General features: G+C 41.4%; 1 protein-coding gene across 1 annotated transcript in view; it reads right to left on the bottom strand.

Moving 5' to 3' along the window:
- Positions 1 to 22247, bottom strand: part of KIF26B (kinesin family member 26B) — a 329942-nt gene that overhangs the window by 101177 nt on the left and 206518 nt on the right. The window contains exon 5 of the mRNA XM_068155679.1: positions 19811 to 19994. Within this exon, the coding sequence (XP_068011780.1) occupies positions 19811 to 19994 (184 nt within the window). The remainder of the gene's footprint in view (positions 1 to 19810; positions 19995 to 22247) is intronic.

The raw sequence follows: 22247 nt of genomic DNA, 5'->3' as shown, positions 1-22247 counted from the left end.
GAATTGAAAACTACAGAGGATGCCACAGTGACAACTATGCTTTCTAAATAGTCCAGGTACTGCATAAAACGCATCCAGATCAGTTTACTTATTAACATACCTCAGCTCTGCTTGACTAGGGCCATTTCAAGCAACAAGAGGATTGTTCAGTGTCTGTGCCTGTTTAATCTTGGGCTCTCAGTCACAACTGCTAATTCACATACTGGTTTTCCCAATCTACTTGTCTCTTCACTGGGAGACCACCTACAGCCTTCCCTCCACTGCTCTGAATCTCTAGCTGTCTGGATTTTCAAAATATAAAGTATCTCAATATTCTGCTTTTATTTTTTGATAGAATGTAAACTATTGAAGTGAAATGTGCTCCCATAGTCTCTTTGAAAAATACATTTCTCCAGCATAACATCTGAGAATCCAGATAACAGAATTCCTGCACATCTCCACACATGAAAAGGCTGTTGTCAGAGGGCCCCTGCCCAACTGTGGGATGACTGCTCTCCTAAATAATACTTGAACTCTAGTTACCACACGTGTTGCTTCTGTGTGTGGTATTACCGTGTGGTTACAAGTGCAACAGATTTGCAAACACCCCCCTAAGGCTTGCACAGCCAGGCAAAAGCAAGGTACAATTTATCTTTTCATTCTTAAAAATCCCAGCAGCAGGAACACACATTGTTCATGAAACAAGCCTTTTAATTCAGTATTTGCCTTCTGCCTGTCAGTCATAGATGAATTCAGTTCCTATTGTTTCAGAAAGCAATCATTCTTACAGAGCATTACATCCTTTTGACCTCCTTTCAGAAGTCTGGTTTGATACCTAGTTCTAAAGATGGTCACTGTGGATGGTAACATTTACATGACAAACACTCAATACAGCTTCTGATCTTTATTATTTTTTTTTCTCTGAACTCTTACAATTTGTTAAAACATAGCTCTTTTTGGGGTATGAAAGGTCAGTCTCCACAAAGTAAGAAAATTAATTACCAGTCCTTAACTATTCAGTTTGAGTTTCTTATGAGCTCATCTTTGATTAAACGTTAATAATTGGGACTTCAATCATTTACTTTGAATCAAATCATTTACTTTGAATCAAATAAACATGCGATAACAATGTAAGACTGTGTGCATTCTGTTTCTGCCACTTAGGAGGAAGGTTCTCCTCCAAGAAGATGATCAAGTGGTATGGGTGGGCAGCTGTGCTGTATGATTAAGGTGTCAGGAACAAGAGAGGGAGAGTGCATCTTATCACCGCTTTGCTTTATCCATCTTGTAAGGTCATTTGAGCATGGACTAAGTAATGGACATGTTTATTTAGTAATATATTTTAAAAGATTTCCAAGACAATAGGAGAATCCTAGAAATAAAGGGGGGGGGGGGGCAAAAATATTTGGGCTATGAAGGATCAACTTAATTGGAAGTGGAATGGTGGTTGAGAGGTAAAGACAAGTGTAAATGACAGAAATAGCTAGAACGTGTATTCCCTGTGTTTCTATATGTTCTAGAACTATCCTGTAGGAGAAACAGATTGATATAAATCATTGCATAACACACAAGAATTCCATAAAATGACCAAAACCCCAGTGAGATGCAAAAGTTTCCCTGTGAAAACTTTTAGAGCCTAGAAGGTCTTTTCACTTCTTACAAATCTTCCTTGAAAAAGTGAGAGGGGAGGGAGGGGACTTAATGCAGGGCAGGCAGCCACCTTCTACATTTTCTATCTAGATGGTAACTGGAAAAATATTAATAGCCTGTTCTGTAGTACTCTTTGCAAATCTGTTTAGTCTCCTGACCAAGTCTCCACAGTCTAGTTTTGAGAGATAGTTAGTGAATGCCAACAATGCCTTAAAACAAGCATTGTCTCATTAATCGTTTTGTGATTCTTGCCTGGTAACTTAGTGAAGAGAGACTAAGACATATGAGAAGAGCAGTTTCAAATTTTACACTTTAACTCTAGGTTTCAGTAACTAATTGCATGTCTTTCCTTTTCCCCCCTTTGCCTTTCTTTAGATGCAGTAAAACCCCATACTATTTATTGTTTCATCACAGCACAACAAAAACAAAATAAAACAAATGCACACTTTCCTGAATGAGATGTTGACATTTAGGATGCAGCGCTCAGACCAGAGCAGGCACAGCTAGAAGGATCACAGGTTCAGGAGAGAGGCCACTTGAAGATGTACTGATGGTAAGAAAAGCATCCTAAGTAATGGAAGTACAACAGCAAAGATGACATCAGGGGCAGTTAGGGACAATGAGATGCATGTCAGAGCCAGGTAGGTAGACAGAAAACATCTGTGAATAATTTCAGGGAAGAAAACAAAAGGAAGAGAACCTAGATCTGGCTGATAGGCTTAATAGCATGATGGGAGCTATTACCATGAGTAATGAGTATCATGGATACAAGTATCACAGACACTCAGTTTGTTGGCAGGTTCTGTAAAAATGCCTATAAACTCTTCAAAGTTTCATCATCCACATGAATTCACGTGCTCAGAGACTTTCAGTCATCTAGTTCACAAGATGAATATATTCCACACACTGTGTTTGTCAAGAGTAATCACAGGTTAACGGAGTGCTTACTTCTCCTTTGGCCTAGTTTATCTATTTTCACTGCTTCTCCTTGAGCATGGATCTGGTAAATTCTGCTACATTCACCCCTGATGCTTCAATCAACACCATTGACATCAGTGGAGGTACAACCTGAACGATGAAGAATGACCAGCCAAAGATGTACCACTCTGTTACAGAAGCTAAACATCAAACTGTGCTGAACACTTTAAAATACTAACAACAGACACAGAAAGTTCCAGATCAGTGTGTAGACAATGCATCCTTTTGTCCTTGCCCCCTCACCAAGTTCTGTCTCATGGCCTACTCTGCAAATGGCTTTCTTCTCTTGTTACTGAATAAACCGTTATTTATACAACAGCTTTCTCCACACTTGTAATCTGACAAATTGTGGAGGATGTTCCTGTGGCAACAAACTGTGATGAACTATTCTGTATATTAGTGTCTCGGTCCGGAGAGGGAAAGAGACTCAGTTCTTATGAATATTCCCGTGTTGTGAAATTAGAGGCACAAACAAGGCCAAAATATCAACAGCTAGACTATTTATTGCATAAATAAAGTGGGCATAAGAAGGGGAGAAGGAGAAAATAGAGAGGAAGAGAGAGAAGAGGAAAGGAATTATATTACCACACCCCTCACCCCCCCAAGACAGTTTGAGCCTGTGGAGGAAAGGTGCTGCAGGAGATGTTGGGTTAGCACAGGAATGGTGCTGAGGCTCTGGCTGGAGAAGAGCTGTGGTCCTCTGGGGAGACTGGGTCTGTAGAGAAAGGGTGCTGAGGCTTTGGCTGGAGAAGAGATGTGGTCCTTTGGGCAGCCTCTTTTCTCCAGAGCAGCATTGTCCCGGGCTTTTCCTTCTCAGCAGCATGGTCCTTCTCCTGCGTTTTCCTTCCTTTAACCATCCAGTCCGGTAGACACACAGTCCCCCACATTTTTCTTCTGCATTTTTCTTCCAAATAGCCAGTAGTGGCTCCAGTCTTTTATACAGTTTTTAGTCCTTAGGTATGTGTCCAAGCATTGTCCCTCAGGAATTCAGGAGCCAGGAAATCATCCTTAGGTAAATATCCAGCTATCGTTCCCCCAGAAATCTTTCTGGGCATTTCTGTGAGTTTGGGCAAGGATTTGGGGGGGGGGGGGGGGGGAGAGGGGATGACCCTCTGCCTCCTCCATCCTCATCTACATGCCCCCATACTCATTACACATCAGGAAACAGGTGGTGAATCCATTGTGTCACCCTTCCCAGGGTACTTGATGGGTGGAGATTATCTTGTCTTGAAGGCGTGATGGCTGGGTAGGCCAGCTGCAGTCCAGTGTTATCACAATGCAATCACAAGGTGACTTGCATCCAGGATTGATAGACAGGATTCCTACATGATCTTTGCACCTTCCTTCCAGTGGCTCTGCCCAACACATATCAGCTATTGTTGGGGCAAGCAGCAAGTGATTTTATCTTTGTTGAGTCACACCAGGAGAGCTAACTTTTAGTCTCTCACAATTAGATTGACCTATTCACTAAAAAACAATAATTATTACACGGAAAAGCTTTATAGACAACTAAAACTATGCCAAAAGCAAGATGATGTATGATTTACAGTCTTTGATACCAAGGTCCCATGTTGCTAGTTTCACAAATTATGTTGCTGCCCAGAAAAAACAGCAGAGTAATAGCTGAGCTGCAGCTCTTTGCTAAGCTTCTGCTGCATTGATGTATTGGGCATTCAATACATTGGGCTTCCTTTGACAATCTTATATCTCAGTGGGCCAGTGTTGCTTGGATGGAGCTATATGAAATGGCTGCACATTGCACTAGCTCAAATACCTATTTCATGAGGGCAGAATGTGCGTATCCTGAAAATTGCTTAGCAAATAAGACCTGAAATCAAAGTGACAGTCTCTTGCCCTAAGTGAGACCCATTTTGGTACCCAGTAGGAGACCAAAGAGTAGTTCCAAGTCATTATTTGAATTCTGTTTTGAAAGGAACCATGCAGAGCCTTCAAATCAGGCAAAACCCTGACAGGCATAGGTTGTACAAGAAAGGACCGGGGGAAGAATAATCATACGACGACAGAAATCAGAGACTCATGTTTATCATTGCCCAGCCATTACACCTCAAGACACTCAGGACACTGGGATTTCATGCTACTGCATTCTGGAAGGACCTTATAAACCTTCAGGGAACAGTCTGCACCAATTCATCCTAAAGCTTGAATATCTGACACTTGTAATGCCTTGTCTGCCTTTATATTGTGGGCTGGGAGTGGGAGGAGAAAGTGGTAAGAGGTTTATGTAAATGAAGGCTAATAATCAGAACACTCTTCTTATTCAGCATTAGTCCCTATTGAATTAGATTAGTAGAAGATACTTCATTTCTTTGGAGAGAAAGAACAGCCTGAAATCTTGAGGAAATATTGTCCTTATTAGTGTCTATGTAAAAGCCCTAGAAATAATGCTCACAGAGATAAGACAAAGAGTAAGAAAATAATAAAGGCAAAACAGCAAAAGCAAATTTCCCCCTATGTGTTGCTCTGCAATTAACTGTTTGAAGTAATTCCCAATCCCCCTAATCTCAAGAACTCTGCTTATCTGCTTATCCAGTTATTTTTAATTTGTACTTCTATTATTACTACTGCATTATTAATACACCCTGATAAGATAGGAAATAGCTTGGTGGTGTTCTGTTTCAGCAATGGCTTGCATGGCATAATAGTCTTCATGATGAATAACTCCCTCCTGTCTGAAGAGATTCATGATTCCCGCTGCCCATGGAGTACAAAGCCCTGGGGGAATTCCTCTGCATTGCTATTCCACTTCCCAAAAGCAGCCTGGGCTCCCCTGCCTTTATCACATCTGAATATGCTATCAGTCAGGGTGTATGCTCCTTTCTGTGTGGCCAGGCAATACACATACCCAATGCCTCTGTCAGATCTCATGCCAGCACATACCTTAGCACTGCTCCTCACAGATGACAAAAATTCAACACTTAAGTTATCAAGGTTTAAGGCAGGTGAGGAAAGGAGGGCAGCTTTTCTAGTCATGCTGCTTCCAGAGTCTAGGCTCAGGTGCTCCAGCTGAGCTAGTCAAGAAGAGATTTCAATTTAAAATCAATATTTTTATTTGGATAAGCCTCCAGCAATCCTGAATGGTGGAAAGAAAGGGGGGAAAAAATCATGAAAGCAAGATAATTATGTTCACAATATATGGTTTGAAATACATATGCCATATTTTCTGCGGGAATAGGGAGCAGGGAAGAAAGGGTCAGGAGTTTTTAAGTTTCTCCATATCTAGGTTTCTGTAATGGAGTATGTAATGCTGTAAAGGTTATTGTACAGCTTTTCTTCTCACATTTTAATACACATAAAATTCTGACACCATATCTTTTTCTCACTAAGCATCTCCCCTTCAGTACCAACACGGTGGAAAAAAAAATGGTAGCAATTAATATGGATGAGAGCAACTGGGATCTACAGAAATGCAGTGGAGTCTCTCAGAAACCTAGATAATTTAATGTAAAATGCTGCTATTTGTATGAGCACTTTCCATCAAATCATAGGAGAAAAAAAAAATAAAAATCACAAAATGTATAGGAGAACTGGGGATAAAAATCTAAGATATTACTCTTGATTAAAATCCATGGGAAGTTACTGGGAATGTCTTAAAGAAATATTGAGCTCTCTTGGAAAAAAAAAAAAATCCTAGTTTATAAATAAAAGCAAGTCTACAGTTAGTTAGCCCTCCAAATTTTTTTCAGATAACTTACCCAGAAACTCCATAGTTTTTTCCTATATATTGCCACTGTACTGCTGCAAATATGCACCTACATATGCTTCTAGACACAAATGTACACACTGCACGTATAGTGGGAATTATCTATCCACCCACCCACTGCAGGTACAGCCACTGTTTCTCACTTCTGAGTGCTACAGGAGAGATTTTGAGGGTCACATGCCTTAAAAATTTATTAGCCTACCTCCTGAATTCTTAAGATCAAATAGGTCAGTGATTTCAAACTTTGCTTTTACATTCACTAGATAGATTCTTTCATAAAGAATGAGAATGTTGAAGTACTCATATATGGCTTTTAATATTTCACTATCCAGTGAAAGATCTTTTAACTGCTAGTTACTTTAGCAACAAAATAGAGGACAAAGTCTATTTATATCTGGAAAATTAAATGGCATTTGGGTATCATGAATCCAGATCCACTAATGAAATGTTTCCAAACCCTAAGCTATACTGCCAACCCTTCTGGTAAGGAGTGCACACCGGAAGCAATTTACAGATCACATTACATAGCAAAGAGAATCTGGGCATTTATGGGCCAGAGGCTTCTAATTTAATGGGTGTGTACACTGTGACCAGTTTTACAGATCTATCATGGCAGAAGTACAGCTAAATATCTCTGGTTCTTACATAAAGTAAAATATGAAAAGATAGTTCAAATTTCCTTTGCTTTGCATAATGCCTAAAGTGCAAAAGCCTGCTCGGTCCTTGTTCTTTGAAGGTCTGTTTGCCTCATGCAACCTGACTGGTTGTATGCAGGTCTTCTTGACCAGGCCTGAGTGCTATATGGCAAGCCTCCAAAGTTTCTTAAACTAGAAAGCAGAGGATGCAGACTTCCATCTGGAGAAGAGACAAGTATTAGAACTTTCTGCAATAACTTTGTTATATCATCCAGTAGCATATTTCTGTTAAAGATTCAGAGCAGAACACAAGAAAAGACTGTGTTCTTACTCAAGCAGAGATTCATTTTATCTTACTTCAGCCAGCCAAATCACAGAATCAACCAGGTTGGAAGAGACCTCCAAGATCACCAAGTCCAACCAATCATCCAACCCTAACTAATCAACTAAACCATGGCTCTACGTGCATCATCCAGTCTTTTCTTAAAGACCTCCAGTGATGGTGATTCCACCACCACCTTGGGCAGCTCATTCCAATGGCCAATCACTCTTTCTATGAAGAGCTTCTTTCTAAGATCAAGCCTAAACCTCGCCTTGCACAGCTTGAGACTGTGTCCTCTTGTTCTGTTGCTGGTTGCCTTGGAGAAGAGACCGACCCGTACCTGGCTACAACCTCCCTTCAGGTAGTTGTAGACAGCAATAAGGTCTCCCCTGAGCCTCCTCTTCTCCAGGCTAAACAACCCCAGCTCCCTCAGCCGCTCCTCACAGGGCTTGTGCTCCAAACACCTCACCAGCTTTGCTGCCCTTTGATGGACAACAGAAGCCTAAGGCAGGTGTCTAGCTTGCCTCTGTAAGCAGCTGAAAATGGAACATCTGTTAGGCAAGTCATCCCATTCTGGTATAGGTGCTATGTCTTTCCTTTCTCCACAGGAGGAATTCATACAACCAGCATAGATCAGAAGGATAGCAATCAGTTCATTTAAGTTAGCAACATGAATTGCAGCCTGAGGTAGTGCAACAATGGTGGCACCACTGTTAAAGAGTAGAGGAAAAAGATAGGGAAATAATGACTTGGCCTGTGGGGATACAGGATTCTCATAAAAGCACTAAAAGTGGATACATGTCTTCAGAGAGATATTTCCCAAAAATGTGTTTGATTCATAATGAAAAAGGAAAAGAAAAAGAAAAAAGGAGAATGGAAGAGATATATCTAATGGTATTGTCAGTATTAAAATACAGTTCAATCTAGGCTCTTTCACAGCTGAGCAGGTCTACTTGCCTATTTTAAGTCAAAGTTCTATGAGAGAAATGAGGTAAAGTCCAGACCTTCAGAATAATGCAAAGTGGAATAACCTTGCAGCTGAATCAAGGGGCTCAGCCAAATCATTAGCCTGTGCTACCATGGAGCCTCCTGCAGTGTCACCAATCCCACCTGTACCACTGAGCACCACTCTTGAACACATGCTGAGAGGAGTCAAACACAAAAGCAAAAGGCTGGAGGAGACTTAAGAAGATTTAAAGAAAAAAAAATAGAAATCCCAGAGCTGTGTGCTAAAAGCACAGTACCTGCAATTTGTGTAAGATCTCAGAAAACTCACCATGATCCAGGTTTAGCAAACAACTCAGAATTTAAATAACTTTCTCAGCATTGTCTAAGAAATATCCTTAGAATTTTCTGTTTCTTTCATCTTGACTTTCTTGATTTATATTTACCTTCTTATCATGCATTTAAAAGTTAATTTAATGGGTTGAGATGTGCTGGTGAAGAGGGCAGGGAATCACACAATCCCAGCATCATAGAATGGTAGGGGCTGGAAGGGACCCCGAAAGATCATCCAGTCCAAGCCCCCTGCCAGAGCAGGATCACCTATACCAGATCACACAGGAATGCATTCAGGCAGCATCTCCAGGGAGCGAGAGATGCTCCACAACCACCCTGCACAGCCTGTTCCAGTGTTCCATCACCCTCACAGTGAAAATTTTTTTCCTCCTGTTTCCATGGAACATCTTATGCCTCAACTTCCACCCACTGCCCCTTGTCCTGTCATTGGGCATCACCAAGCAGAGCCTGGCTCCATCATCCTGGCACTCACCCTTTACATATTTATAAACATGAATGAGGTCACCACTCAGTCTCATCCTCTCCAAGCTAAAGAGCCCCAGCTCCCTCAGTCTCTCCTCATAAGGAAGATGTTCCACTCCATTTTTGTGGCTTGGTGCTGGACACTCAAGTAGTTCCCTGAGGTCCTTCCTGAACTGCAGCACTCAGAACTGGACACAATACTCCAGATGCAGTCTCATCAGGGCAGAGTAGAGGGAGAGGAGAACCTCTCTTGACCTAACAACCACACCCCTTCTAATACACCCAGAATGGCATTGGCCTTCTTGGCCACAAGAGCACTTTGCCAACTCATGGTCAACTTCCATCCACTAGGACTCCTAGGTCCTTTCCCCATTCACTGCTCTCCAACAGGTCAGTCCCCAACCTATACTGATACATGGGGCTGTTCTTTCCCAGGTGCAAGACTCTACACTTACCCTTGTTGAATTTCATTACATTTCTCCCTGCCCAATTTTTCTAGCCTAAGTGTCACTGAATGGCAGCACAACCCTCCAGTGTGTCTCCACCTACCAGAATTTGCATTTGGACAAGCTGATTGGTGGATGTGAGGATTTTTTGGTACTGTTGTTGAATACATTAAATATGTGTGTATGAAAAACTGTGTTAAGGTCAGGAAACAAAAAAAAAAAATCACAACCTGCAAAACATGTTCTGTATCTCACTGCCATCCATCCTGAAGGCTTTTCCCAAAAAAAAAAAAAAAAAAATCAAAAGAGGGTGTCTTTTTGTAGAGCAGAGGTGCTCTCTCTTTTATCATTTGAGAGTACGAGGTGGGGAAAAAATGGTTAGATGACAAATACAATTTTGAAACCTTTGTCACAGAAAACAATTTCTAAGGTGAAAGCTGGTTTTGCCCAAAGTTACCATGGTTACTGAAATGGGAAAAAAAACCCAACACACCAGGAAGATCCCTTGAGGCATTTAAAGGAGACATATGTGTTCATTTCTGTTGTCAACATGATTGTTGTACAAATTAAATAGTTTCACATGGAATGAAATACAGGTGGCCTTTTGCTCTCCAGACAGAGTTGCTCAGAACTGTTTGTACCTGGTAGAGGCTTTCATACCCTTTGACTAGATTCCTGCTAGGTCAGCTTTTCTGGGAGGAGTGTTGATGCCTCAAGGTGCTTTAAGAAAAAGGTAAGATTAATAGAAGTCAGAAGAATTGCTATAAGCAAGAGTCCCATCTCTCCCTCAATCATATTTTCTATGCACACCTAGTTAGCCTTTTTCTAAAATAAAGCTTATCTTGGATGGGGAAGTACCAACCCAGGCATACTAGGCCTCTGACATTGCAGTTTGGTTGGCTGTAAAGTCTGAAGAAAGACATATTTTAAAGACATTTTTATACAGTCACAATTTAGAGAACAACAACAACCAGCGTTCCTACTCTTTGTGAAGTGCAAAGGCTGCTACTTCATTTGAGCTAAGAGCACATATCAACCAAGCCTGCTAAGGGCAAACCTGGCCTGTTGCCTCCATTCCGCTGGAGGAATCATCAATCACTGCCCTACCTAACCAGGGGGCCACCAGGCCCCCCGGCCTTTGTTGTCATCACCACCACCCAGTGTGCACCATAGGCACTCACCAATGATGAGAGGAGGATCCTCCAGCCTAGATGGGCTCAGCTTGAGGCTTCTGCTTTTCCTGGGGGAGATTAAAAAGGGGAGCGGGTGAGGAGGGCCAAGTGGACACACCTGGGGTGGGAGGAGACTCCAACAGAGCACAGGTGCTCTGGGATTTCAAGGAAAAAAGAGGGAAAATGGGGCTGGTGAGGGACTTTTAGGGTGTCAGGTAAGGAAAGTCTAGGAGGAAGGAAAAAAAATAGAAATAGGTAAATTCAGATTGGATGTTAGGAAGAAATTCTTCACCATGAGGGTGGTGAGACACTGGAACAGGTTGCCCAGTGAGGTTTTTGAAGCCCCATCCCTGGGAGTTTTTAAGGCCAGGCTAGATGTGGTTCTGGCAATCTGATCTACTGTGAGGTGTCCCTGCCCATGGCAGGGTGGTTGGAACTGGATGATCCTTGAGGTCCTCTCCAATCCCAACAATTCAATGATTCTAAACCAATTTTGAAGCTTAGGCTGGATGTTAGGAAGAAATTCTTCACAGAAAGAGTGACTGGCCATTGGAATGGGCTGCCCAGGGAGGTGGTGGAGTCATTGTCCCTGCAAGTGTTTAAAATAAGACTGGATGAGACATTTAGTGCCATGGTTTAGTTGATTAGATGGTGTTGAATGATAGGTTGGACTTGATCTTGAAGTTCTCCTCCAACCTGCTTACTTCTTTGATTCTGTGAACAATCAAAGAGCATTTCTGTGTAGAGAAGCAGGGCAACTGCTTCTATAATCTAGCCAGCCCTTTTAGGAGAAGAAGATTAGGTCTGTCCCCTACCTCTTAATAAGCCAGTTTAAGGGCAGTGGGTCCATTTTGGCCCACCTGCAAGGTAGGAAGTGACCCCACAACGTCTGGCTTGACAAATTATTTTTCCTGATAATAGGATTCCTAAGTTTAGCTGGCAAGAAGCAGAACCGAGAGAGGAGCTTATGACATGTGGATGCTAGTGTAATGATTTCCTGGAGCATCGCAGATATAGGCAGGTAAATAGATGTGTACACCAAGGAGTTAGGATTACATCTGAAAAGGAAAAATTGAAAGAAGAATAACATTGCTGTCCTTATATCTGATCACACAAAATGGAGCAGTTTTGCTGTATGCTATTAGGAGTGCTCCACCAATCAAGGCACTGTGTGGTAAAGCATGACATTAAGGTATCTTTCTCTTCTATTAACTCCTTCTCTGCTGATTTTCCATAAAATAAGCCATCTTCAAGCTAGTAGGATTGAGAGGCCCCTGTGTCCTACACCTGTCAGGTGGAAGATAGAAGCTTAAATTAATAGGGTGAGGGGTGGTCCACATATTGTACTGTTATATCTTTAAGATTGTCAAGGCCAGTACATTAATTGTTGTCATTAGCAAAAAGTAATTACTTTAAGGTAATGGATAGCTGAAATACTATCAGTTTGTAAGCCCAAAACAATGGCATACATTCCCAAAATACAGTCCTGAATCTACTCAGAAACTCAAACTTCTTGGGCAGAAGGGTGTTCTTCACTGTTACTTTTTGGCACAGACATATATAAACAAGAAGCAGCACAAGTGAAAAATCAGGGACACAAAGAACAGGGAGAGGAAAAACTTGAACAAACATGCATACTGTAGGACACAGAAAAGCACTCAAACCAAGGAAGAAATGAGACTGAAATCCTAGCTGAAAGGACCTGGTGGAGTAAGAAGGAAAATTGCCTTGGGCTGCTTTTCTCTGTCAGAATTCAGTATTTTGTGTTTCCTTTTAAAGGAACTGAGTTGTACTAAACAGACCTGATCCATTCCTGTCATAATGTTGTTTCCTATATGGAAAAAGTCTGCATCTTGACTAACAGCTTGGATCAAAAGGATAGTAGTGCATTATATGATCAATATACAAAGCAGGAAGGTATGACATGAGACCATCTTTTGGCTCTTAACAATGATACTACCACTGCCTTTTAGAGGCCAAAGACATAAGAGACTGTGCATTAGACATCAGTGGTATCCTGCCATACCACCTCCTTCCTCCAAAGAGTCAAGGAGTATGATGCTTCTCCCCACACAAATGCATTCTTTACTGAACAATATACTCACCAGCTGGCCTTTATGGTGGGAACCTTCAGTGGGGTACAGCAAAGTCCATACCAGCTCCCACGGACATGCACAAAGAGTCAAAGCAAGGACAAAGTTGAATGCACCTGAAAATTCTCTGCTGTTTTGTTTGAGGCACTTTCAGGTCAGACAAAATCTTTCTAAATAGAATTTTATGCAAATTGACATGAAGAAAAGGTAAGCTGCAGCCTGATGTGAAATGAATTGCAGATTTTAGGCTTATTCTTTGGAGCGTGTCCAGAGAAGTGCCATGAGGATGATCAGAAGGCAGGAGCACCTCTCCTATGAAGACAGGCTGAGAGAGTTGGGGTTGTTCAGGCTGGAGAAGAGAAGGCTCTGAGGAGAACTTATTGTGGCCTTCCACTACCTGAAGGGGGCCTACAACAAAGCCAGTGAGGGACTTTTTAGGATGTTGGGTAGTGATAGGACTAGGGGGAATGGATCCAAGATAGAGGAGGGTAGACTTAGATTAGATGTTAGGAAGAAGCTCTTCACCGTAGGGGTGGTGAGACAATGGGACAGGCTGGCCAGGCAGGTGGTAAAAGCCCCATCCCTGGAAGTTTTTAAGGCAAGGCTGGATGGGGCTCTGGACAACCTGATCTGCCTGGCAACATGTCCCTGCCCATGGCAGGGAGGTTGGAACTAGATGATCCTTGAGGTCCCTTCCAACCTTGAACATTTTATGATTCTAAATACTGTGTTTTAATGGAAGATTAAATTCTTACAGCTAGGCATAAAAAAATATTTTCATCTGAACTCCAGTATTTCACATAGATCCTTAGAAGAAAGGTGTATGACTCAGGAGTGTCTATCACACCACCAATCTCCTACCATTATTTTGCAGGCATTTCTAGCATTTGGCCATGGCTCAACTCCCATTCATGGTCCTTCCTGGCCAGATTCTGCACTCAGCCCCTGCAAGAAAACCAGCTCCTACATCTCTCCCTCACTTAGTAGACTTTCAAAACCTCCTCTCTGTGTTGCTTCCTAACCAGCACTACACATTTGAAAAGGGCTCCTTAGAATCATCTGCAGTGTAATCTATAACTCCCCCTTCAAAGATTTTAATAATCTTCTCTTCCACAACACTTACCAAAGCTTGACAAGGGATATCTAATATTAGACTGCTGATGGGTTTAGAGCACTGCTATCAAGAAGACCAATAATACCTCATTGTTACTTCCTGCTTCCCATCTGTCTGATCTTCCTTCCCATACTAAGTACTAAGTGCTATGGGACAGAAACAGGGGGCTTTAATCTGAAGGCATACATTATTTAGCAAAAGGAGGCTGGGCTCTTCAAGTGGGAGTCCTGGAACTACAGGAATAAATAGTAAGCACAACATCACAAATCACAATTCATTTTGCTAATAGGGTGAAATTACTTCCCTAAGAAGGTTCAGTGGTAGCAGAAACCTTTTGCATGAAGGTATTTTGACACACAAATATTACCATTTTATTTTCAAATTATCAAAGACCAACAAACAACAACTCACATAAAAATACATAAGGCAGGTAAACTAATCTCTGCTCAAATATAACTAATAACTCTGCATGACACATTTTTATAAGACTACACACAGGAAAATAATAAATGAAAGAAATCACAGAGATGACATCCATTCATCCTAAACTCTGTACCACCTGAAACCAACCAATTTATTAAAGCTGGCAGAAAATTTTTCATGCAAGTTGTTTTTCATGGTTACTGTGGAATTCAACAAACAAACACCTTTCACAGAAAGAACATTTACAGATTTTCATCAAAAGTCTTGGTATAGCGTTGGGGCCTGGTCTGTCTTGAAGCGTTAGCATAAGCAGCTAATTTAGAATGACATAAGCAGCTAATTTAGAGTGTGCTCTATGATAGCTTTGTTCAGAATATGTATTATGATAGCCTTGTAAAAGAATATGAACTGCTGTTCTGATAAACAACCTTTGGGAAAGTTAGCAATCAGAAGACATTGTAACACAACAGGGGATGTGAATCTGGGATTGTGATTCAATTTGCACAAATGTCAACAACCAACCAGATTGATCAAAAGGACGTGTGGACAGCTCGTGAAGATGCAGAACAGCCTATCATATTGCAGAATAGTGTGAGGATACAATACATAAGTAGAGCTGATAGTTAAAAGGGGAATGATTTACGCATCATATTGGTGTTGTGTCATTCCTGTTCCCACGTGGACTTAAACGGCCCCAGCGGTATAGTTTTGGTTTTGTTTCACAGAAAATGGAGGCAGAGGAAAGGAAAAGCAAAGCTAAGGAAACTTTACTAGAATGTCCTTGCACGAGCCAATCTGAGTGCAGGCATGGAATAACTCATTTCTGCTTGGGAAGCCTTTTTGCCCTCTTTCTTGGCGCTCTGTCTGAAAGGACAAATCAGACTTAAGGAGTATGTTCAAGAAAACAATAGGACTTGGAGCAACTGCACATGAAGTCGTTCAGGACAGTGGCACTCTATGTGTAAACCCAGGAAAAGCAATCTCTCCTTCTCAGAGTATGACAACTCAAAGACAACAGAAAGAAAAATAATGCTAAGTTGTGGCAGCCTGTGGAGCAGAACTGTCACTCAGTCCAAAATAATACTTTTTGCTTTCAGGAAATAACTGGGGATATCATGTTACTTGCTACCCAGGATCAGCTCAGAGTTCATGTGCATGTTGTGATCCATAACAGCACCACTGTTAATATTATTTGTAACACAGTCACAAACCTTTTCTTTTACTTCACTAGGAACTTTCTGGAAATAAAAGACAGTGAAGAATGAGATTCTTTGTTGCACTCATTTTGAGACTGCTGTATTTCTGCTAGGGTCAATGGTGTATCTAATGTCAAAGTAAAACCACAGAATCACAGAATCACTAAGGTTGGAAGAGACCTCAAAGATCATCAAGTCCAACCTGCACCACAGATCTCATGACAAAACCATGGCACCAAGTGGCATGTCCAATCTCCTCTTGAATACCTCCAGGGATGGTGACTCCACCACCTCCCTGGGCAGCACATTCCAATGACAAACAACTCTCTCAATGAAGAACTTTCTCCTCGCCTCGAGCCTAAACTTCCCCCAGTGCAGCTTGAGACTGTGTCCTCTTGTTCTGGTACTGGTTGCCTGGGAGAAAAGACCAACACCATCCTGGCTACAACCACCTTTCTGGTAGTAGTAGACAGCAATAAGGTCTCCCCTGAGCCTCCTCTTCTCTAGGCTAAACAATCCCAGCTCACTCAGCCTTTCCTCATAGGGCTTGTGCTCAAGGCCTCTCACCAGCCTTGTTGCCCTTCTCTGGACACATACAAGTGTCTCCATGTCCTTCTTAAACTGAGGGGTCCAGAACTGGACACAGTACTCAAGGTGCGGCCTAACCAATGCAGATAACAGCGGCACAATGACTTCCCTGCACCTGCTAGCCACACTATCCTTAATGCAGACCAGGATTCCCTTGGCCTTTTTGGCCATCTGCATACACTGCTGGCTCATGTTTAGGCAGCTGTCAATCAGCACCCCCAGGTCCCTCTCTGTTTGGGAGCTCTCCAGCCACTCCGACCCCAGCCTGTAGCTCTGCATGGGGTTGTTGTGGCCAAAGTGCAGCTCCCGGCACTTGGATTTGTTAAATGTCATCTTGTTGGACTCTGCCCATCTGTCCAGTTGGTTGAGATCCCTCTGGTGATTATGCAGTCCCAAAATTCCATTATTAATATCACCTTCCTCCTTCTATGAAGCTAAACTTTAACTTACAAATTTCCAGACTGGTGCAGTTTGATTTGAAAGGCCTTTTGTAAGAAAAGGTGTGAAGCATGCAACCCGAATATATACTTTTAATTATCTTTGTCAGTTTAGATTCTTCAGTGCTGCCCACATCCATACTAACTGAGTTGGTCATTAACTTTTGAGTATGTTGCTGATAGACAAAGCCTCCTAGTTTAACTTATATGCTTGCACCTGACAGCTGAGAAACTCCACAATTGTAAATAAAGCATTGTCATCAATTCTGCAATGAGAAGTAGAATCTCTGAATTTCTAGAAGGGGAAATATAAAATGGTGTGACCGTTTGAGGCTGTCCCTTTAAGGAAGGGGACATTGGGGCTGAATGTTTATAAACGAAAGACAGATCTAAACTAATTTCATTGGTAGATTGGTAGAAAGCACCTTTGAACTTGAGAGTACAGCAGTGTTCTGGGCAGTCCGGCACTTCTTTTTCTTCCTTGCGGCAGCTTGCAGCTTTCTGGGCTTTCGGCCAAACTGACCTTGAAACTAATAAACTGCAAGGCCTGTATTAACTGCTGTCCAATTAACAACTGCTCCTTTTTTCTCTCTCTTTCTAACCCTCTCTGGGGAAAAGGGGAGAGAAGGGGGATACAGGGGTGGGGAGCCCTCCTCATCAGAGGAGGGAAATCTCATTTCTGTGTCACTCTGTTGTATATTTCTGTATATATTGTAAATACTGTAAATTCTGTATATATTTCCCTGCGTTCCCTAAACTGCTTTGTAAATATATATCACATTCCTCTTGCTAATCCGGCTGTGTTTTTTTTCCCTTTCAATTTTCTTCCCTTTATTTACAGGGGGCAGAGAAGGCCCGGCCTTTCCCCTAACCCTCGACAAATGGCAACCATTTGGTGGCACTTTTTACAAACTGAAATGATATTTAACCTTAAAGGCTAAGCTTTGAAGTACCTGATTTCCTATTCTGCACCATCTTGGACCTACCCTGGCAAACTGATAGCGCTCAAAATGACACCAAGTCAGTGACACTCAGCATCTGTGCACAGGCTACCAGACCCCAGCAAAGAGCCTTTCTTCCAGGAAGCCTGTTCTGGGTCAGTCCATGCTCTGCTGTCCCTCAGGAATCTCAGAAACCCAGAATCCTTGGCAACAGCCGGTCTTTCAGCTCCAGAGAACTAGATTTCCCAGTAACAAACTGTTGACCAGCCCACTTGAACTCAAAGAGAAGCATAGTTTTATCACACTTGCTGGATTGCTGTTAAAATAGTATTTAAACAAAAAAAAAACCTAAGTGACCGAAAATAATGCCGAGCTTCCCTGAGCCCACTTCCTCCAGGTCCACATACTATAAATTTACACCCCTACAGAGAACACTGTATAAGAGAAAATGTTGAGAAAGGAGCATGCTAAAAACTATGCTACCTATCAAAATATATGCCAACCAAAGTAAACAGAACATGTATAAATAACAACAATAAAAATTAAAAGCAAACAAGCTGGAAATTCCACTACCTCATCTGAAGTTTTCCCTGTCTGCTAAATAAATTACATTGTTATCATGCAGTTATTCACTTACTATGTCTTGCACCTATATCTGAGATCTTAAAATTAATAATATGCTATATCAGTAAACTGATGGGAAACTTTGATGAAAGAGTATGAGCTTCAGATCATAATTATAGGGTAACTCATAGAAGAAAGCAAAGAGGTGAAAAATGAAACTTAATTCCAGAAACCAAAGGATAGAGATATTTTTTCTAATGGAAATGGGGGGGGGGGGGGGGGGGGGGGGGAATTCTCTAGTTTGAATTAACCTCATTTGGTTTACTGCTTTGGAGAAGTATATGTTAAAACCTTTTTTAAAATCTCTTAGTTATTTCTCACACAGTCTTACAGCTGTAGGATGGTAATTCTAAACTGGAATTTTACTTTTATTCAGATGCAACCTGTTCCAAGCCCAGAAAAGTAAGAGCCCTGAGATTACCACTATTGTAAATAGTTTCCATAGCAACTTCTAACAAAATGAACAGGTTCAAAATCACTCCTCCTCCCATTAAAGTCGGAGTATGCTTTGCTATGGAATTTTATAGGATCCTGGCATTTTTACATGTATTTCCACTTCCCAGGCAAGAGGAAAGGAACGTAGCCCTCTGCAAAGGGAATCCCTTTTCAAACAGGCATTAAAACATCCATAAAAGTATTAACACTATTCTTTGGTGGAGGGAGGCTTAGGGTTAGGGTTGAGGGGGGAGTGGGAGGGAACAATCAACCAAAAAAGAACCCCCAAAAAACCCACAACAACAAAACCACACAAACCAATACACCCAAATTAATAATAACTTGGAGCTCCATAACATGAGTACCCAAAATCAGCAATTAAAATTGATAAGCCCATCCTGTGCTTAGCACTCCTAGATCATGCATTATAATTTCTCTTCTAAACCCAAAGATTTTCACTGAATGCATCGTCAGTGCTTAGTAATTAAAGAATACGGAAAAGCCACAAGCACAGACGCTTGCATAAGAAACTATCTTGATTAAAGCAAACTGCTGTCCTCAGCAACTGCACACCATGTATTCCCAAATCTAATATGCCAGGCTCTCCATTTGTTGCAGGGAAAAAGGGTGGGCCACTCAGACAAACAACAAAGCAACAGTAAAATATAGACACCTCTTCCATTGCTTCAATCATCTTCCATTCTAAGAATGCACCTAAACAGCATTTTAAGAGGATATGATTATGAAGAACGAGAGGAAATATCATGATGGAAAAAGACAAAATTCATCATTATCCAGTTTTGGGTTGGCTTTCTTTTTTTGGTCAGGTATTTGGCCCAGCCTTGTCTCAACTGTGCTGGAAGAAACCTAGGAAACATGAGCAGAAGCAAACTATAGTGTGTCCATTCAAGACACCAGTCTGGACATCAATGGGATTGGGAACCCACAATATGCCACAGCAAGAAACTGCTATGCAGTTTAAACAGCCAGAGAAATCCCAGCAGAATGGACATCAACACTACCTAAGCAGCACATGGTCCCAGTCCATGGTTATTGTGGCTGACCCTTGAAATGTATTACTGCTGTAGTTAGGTCTGTCTGCACTCAAGAAAATGTCATTTCCATTAGAAGTTCACTTGCATTAAGCAACTTCCATCATTAGGCCTTTGTACGTGCATCCAGGAATCAATTTCAATATAGCCAGCAGAGAAGGGATATGGTCTTAATGTCTTTTTGTGAGCATAAAATCTTCTCCCAAAGAAAACAAGTATTTTAGTGATACTTGCAAGGCCTACCTTGCCCAAACCAGGAGTGTCTTTCACTTTGCTGACTGCTCTCAACAAACACGGTGGTGCAGGGGGTGGGGAAGTCTGAAGGATATTGCTGAAGCTGGTAGAGAAGAGAGTAGATTCAGGAACAGATGATGCAGAAGACCTGTGCTTCTTCTTTTTGGAAGACAGGTTCAACTTCTGAGCAGCTCTAGGGGGAAAATGAGAAGAGTAAGCTAAAACAATGCCAGACATTAATAAAATCAGACAAGGATAAAGGTATTCATCAGGTTACTATTTATGCAGCATCTTAGTTTTGACCTGATGCATCACAATAGTTATATCATTTTTTTCTCCTTCACTCATTATTAGTAGTTTAATGCTACTGACTTCACAACGTTGCTCCAAATTTACACACCATGTATTAAGCAGGGTCACAATCAAACCTCTGCCACTATCTTATTTGTAGAAACAATTCAGCCTGAAAGCTCCAAAGCCTTTAGTTAAGACAATGAGCCATACAGCAATTTCTGTTCTAAAATTAAGTTCAGTCACCAAATAGTTCACACAGATTTGTTTCCCACTTAGAAGCCTTTGATTTTGAAATGAATACTTGTGCAATGCTTGGATGCAAGTAGCCACTGCTAATTAATATTAAATGCTATGGAGAACTTCTGCAGGTGTAGCCTTGTATTACCTGTTTTAAAGTTTTAGCACCTCTTGAAACATAAGCCAGTCTAAAAACTGAACAAACGGTGACCAATGAAAATATTGCTGTAGCAATATTGTTTGGAGACAGTCACACCAACTACAGCTGCATTAACCATTAAGCCAGGAAAAAAGAAATTAAAAATTTTTAATACTGTAGCATTCCATTCCATTCCATTCCATTCCATTCCATTCCATTCCGTTCCGTTCTATTCTATTCATTCATAGTTAAAAATACTGAAGCTGGTGTAGATTTTTATTAAAAAGCCAAGCTTTTCTGAAACAGAAACATTCTTGTTTTGCAAAGTGTTTTATTTTGAGAGAATCCAACATTCAGCCTTTGTCGCAGTTGTTTTATTCCAACACTTGTGTTCTGCAGTGTGAAGGGATAGTGTTAATATTAATCATGCCATTGTACAGTTTCCCTTTTATAAAATGAGCACTTAAAACAGAGCATACTACCTGGAGCACAACCTCAAAGGAGAGATGGATAAGAACAATTCATGAGGCTACTTTCATGTTCAGTTTCACAGACCGCACCTCATTGGAAGAGACTCTCAAAGGTCCAACTCCCCTGCAGTCAGCAGGGACACCTCCAACTCTATGAGTCTGATCTTGAATGTCTCCAGGGATGGGACCTCAATCATAGGCAACTTGTTCCAGTATTTTACTACTCTCATTGTGAAGGACTTCTTCCTTCTGTATAACCTAACTCTGCCCTGCTCCAGTTTAAAACCATTGCCCCTCATCCTATCCCCACAAGCCCTACACAGTCCTTCCCCAGCCTTCCTGTAGGTTCCCTTCAGATATTGAAATGCGACTATAAGATCTCCTTGGAGCCTTCTCTTCTCCAGGATGGAGACCCCCAATTCTTTCAGCCTGTCTTCACTGGAGAGGTGCTCTAGCTCTCTGATCATCTTGGTGGCCCTCCTCTGTCTCTCTTGTGTTGGGGACCCCGGAGCTGGACCCAGTACTCCAGGTGAGGTCTTTGGCAAATTATGCCTTAAGATAGGTATGAAAGTAATCTGTGCTGGCAGTACAGACTATTATCCTTACTTTGCTGAAGTGTGACAGTCAAGACCAACAATTCTAAATTCTCTTAAGTTTTATGAAGCTTTAGTGCCATTACAATATATATTATCCAACACCAGATGTACAAAAGTGATTGCTTTATTTTATCCCAAGGCGTCAGCAAAAAAAAGACTGAACATATATATACATACACATACAGAGAGAGAGAGACGCATTTCAGTATGCAAGTACCTTGTCTTTGTATCAGATGTCTCAGACACATGAACAAATTACTGCTGGATCTGAAGTTGCCATGTTAGCTGGTTGTGGGCACACTGTGTGTATACTGCCAGTATATATTCTTCTAGCCTATGGCAAGTGCAAAGCAGTTCCAGATACATTAGTTTTTAATAAGAGAAAAACACCATGAGGTTTTCATTGACCTGGCACAGAACTACAACTCAGAAGTTTCTATACCATCTCCTTGTCCTTCGTTCTGGAGTAAAGACCACAGTTCATAACCTGTCCCTCTCCTTTAACATGATGGGGTTTTTTATTAGAAAAAAAATCAAAAACCATTGGCCAAAATCATAGCAAAAAGCACTATATTTTTTCTTTTCCTAGCAACACTTAGAATTATAGAATTGTTGTGGTTGGAAAGGACCTCAAGGATCGTCTAGTTCCAGCCTCCCTACCATGGTGAGGGACACCCCACACTAGATCAGGTTGCTCAGTCACACATCCA

The sequence above is a fragment of the Melanerpes formicivorus genome, unplaced genomic scaffold, assembly GCF_026170545.1.
Source record: "Melanerpes formicivorus ecotype bairdi unplaced genomic scaffold, bMelFor1.0.p_v2 SCAF_2, whole genome shotgun sequence".
Classification (NCBI taxonomy): Eukaryota; Metazoa; Chordata; class Aves; order Piciformes; family Picidae; genus Melanerpes; species Melanerpes formicivorus.
Note: the sequence above shows the minus strand (reverse complement) of the source record. Positions and strands in the feature narration are given on the sequence as shown.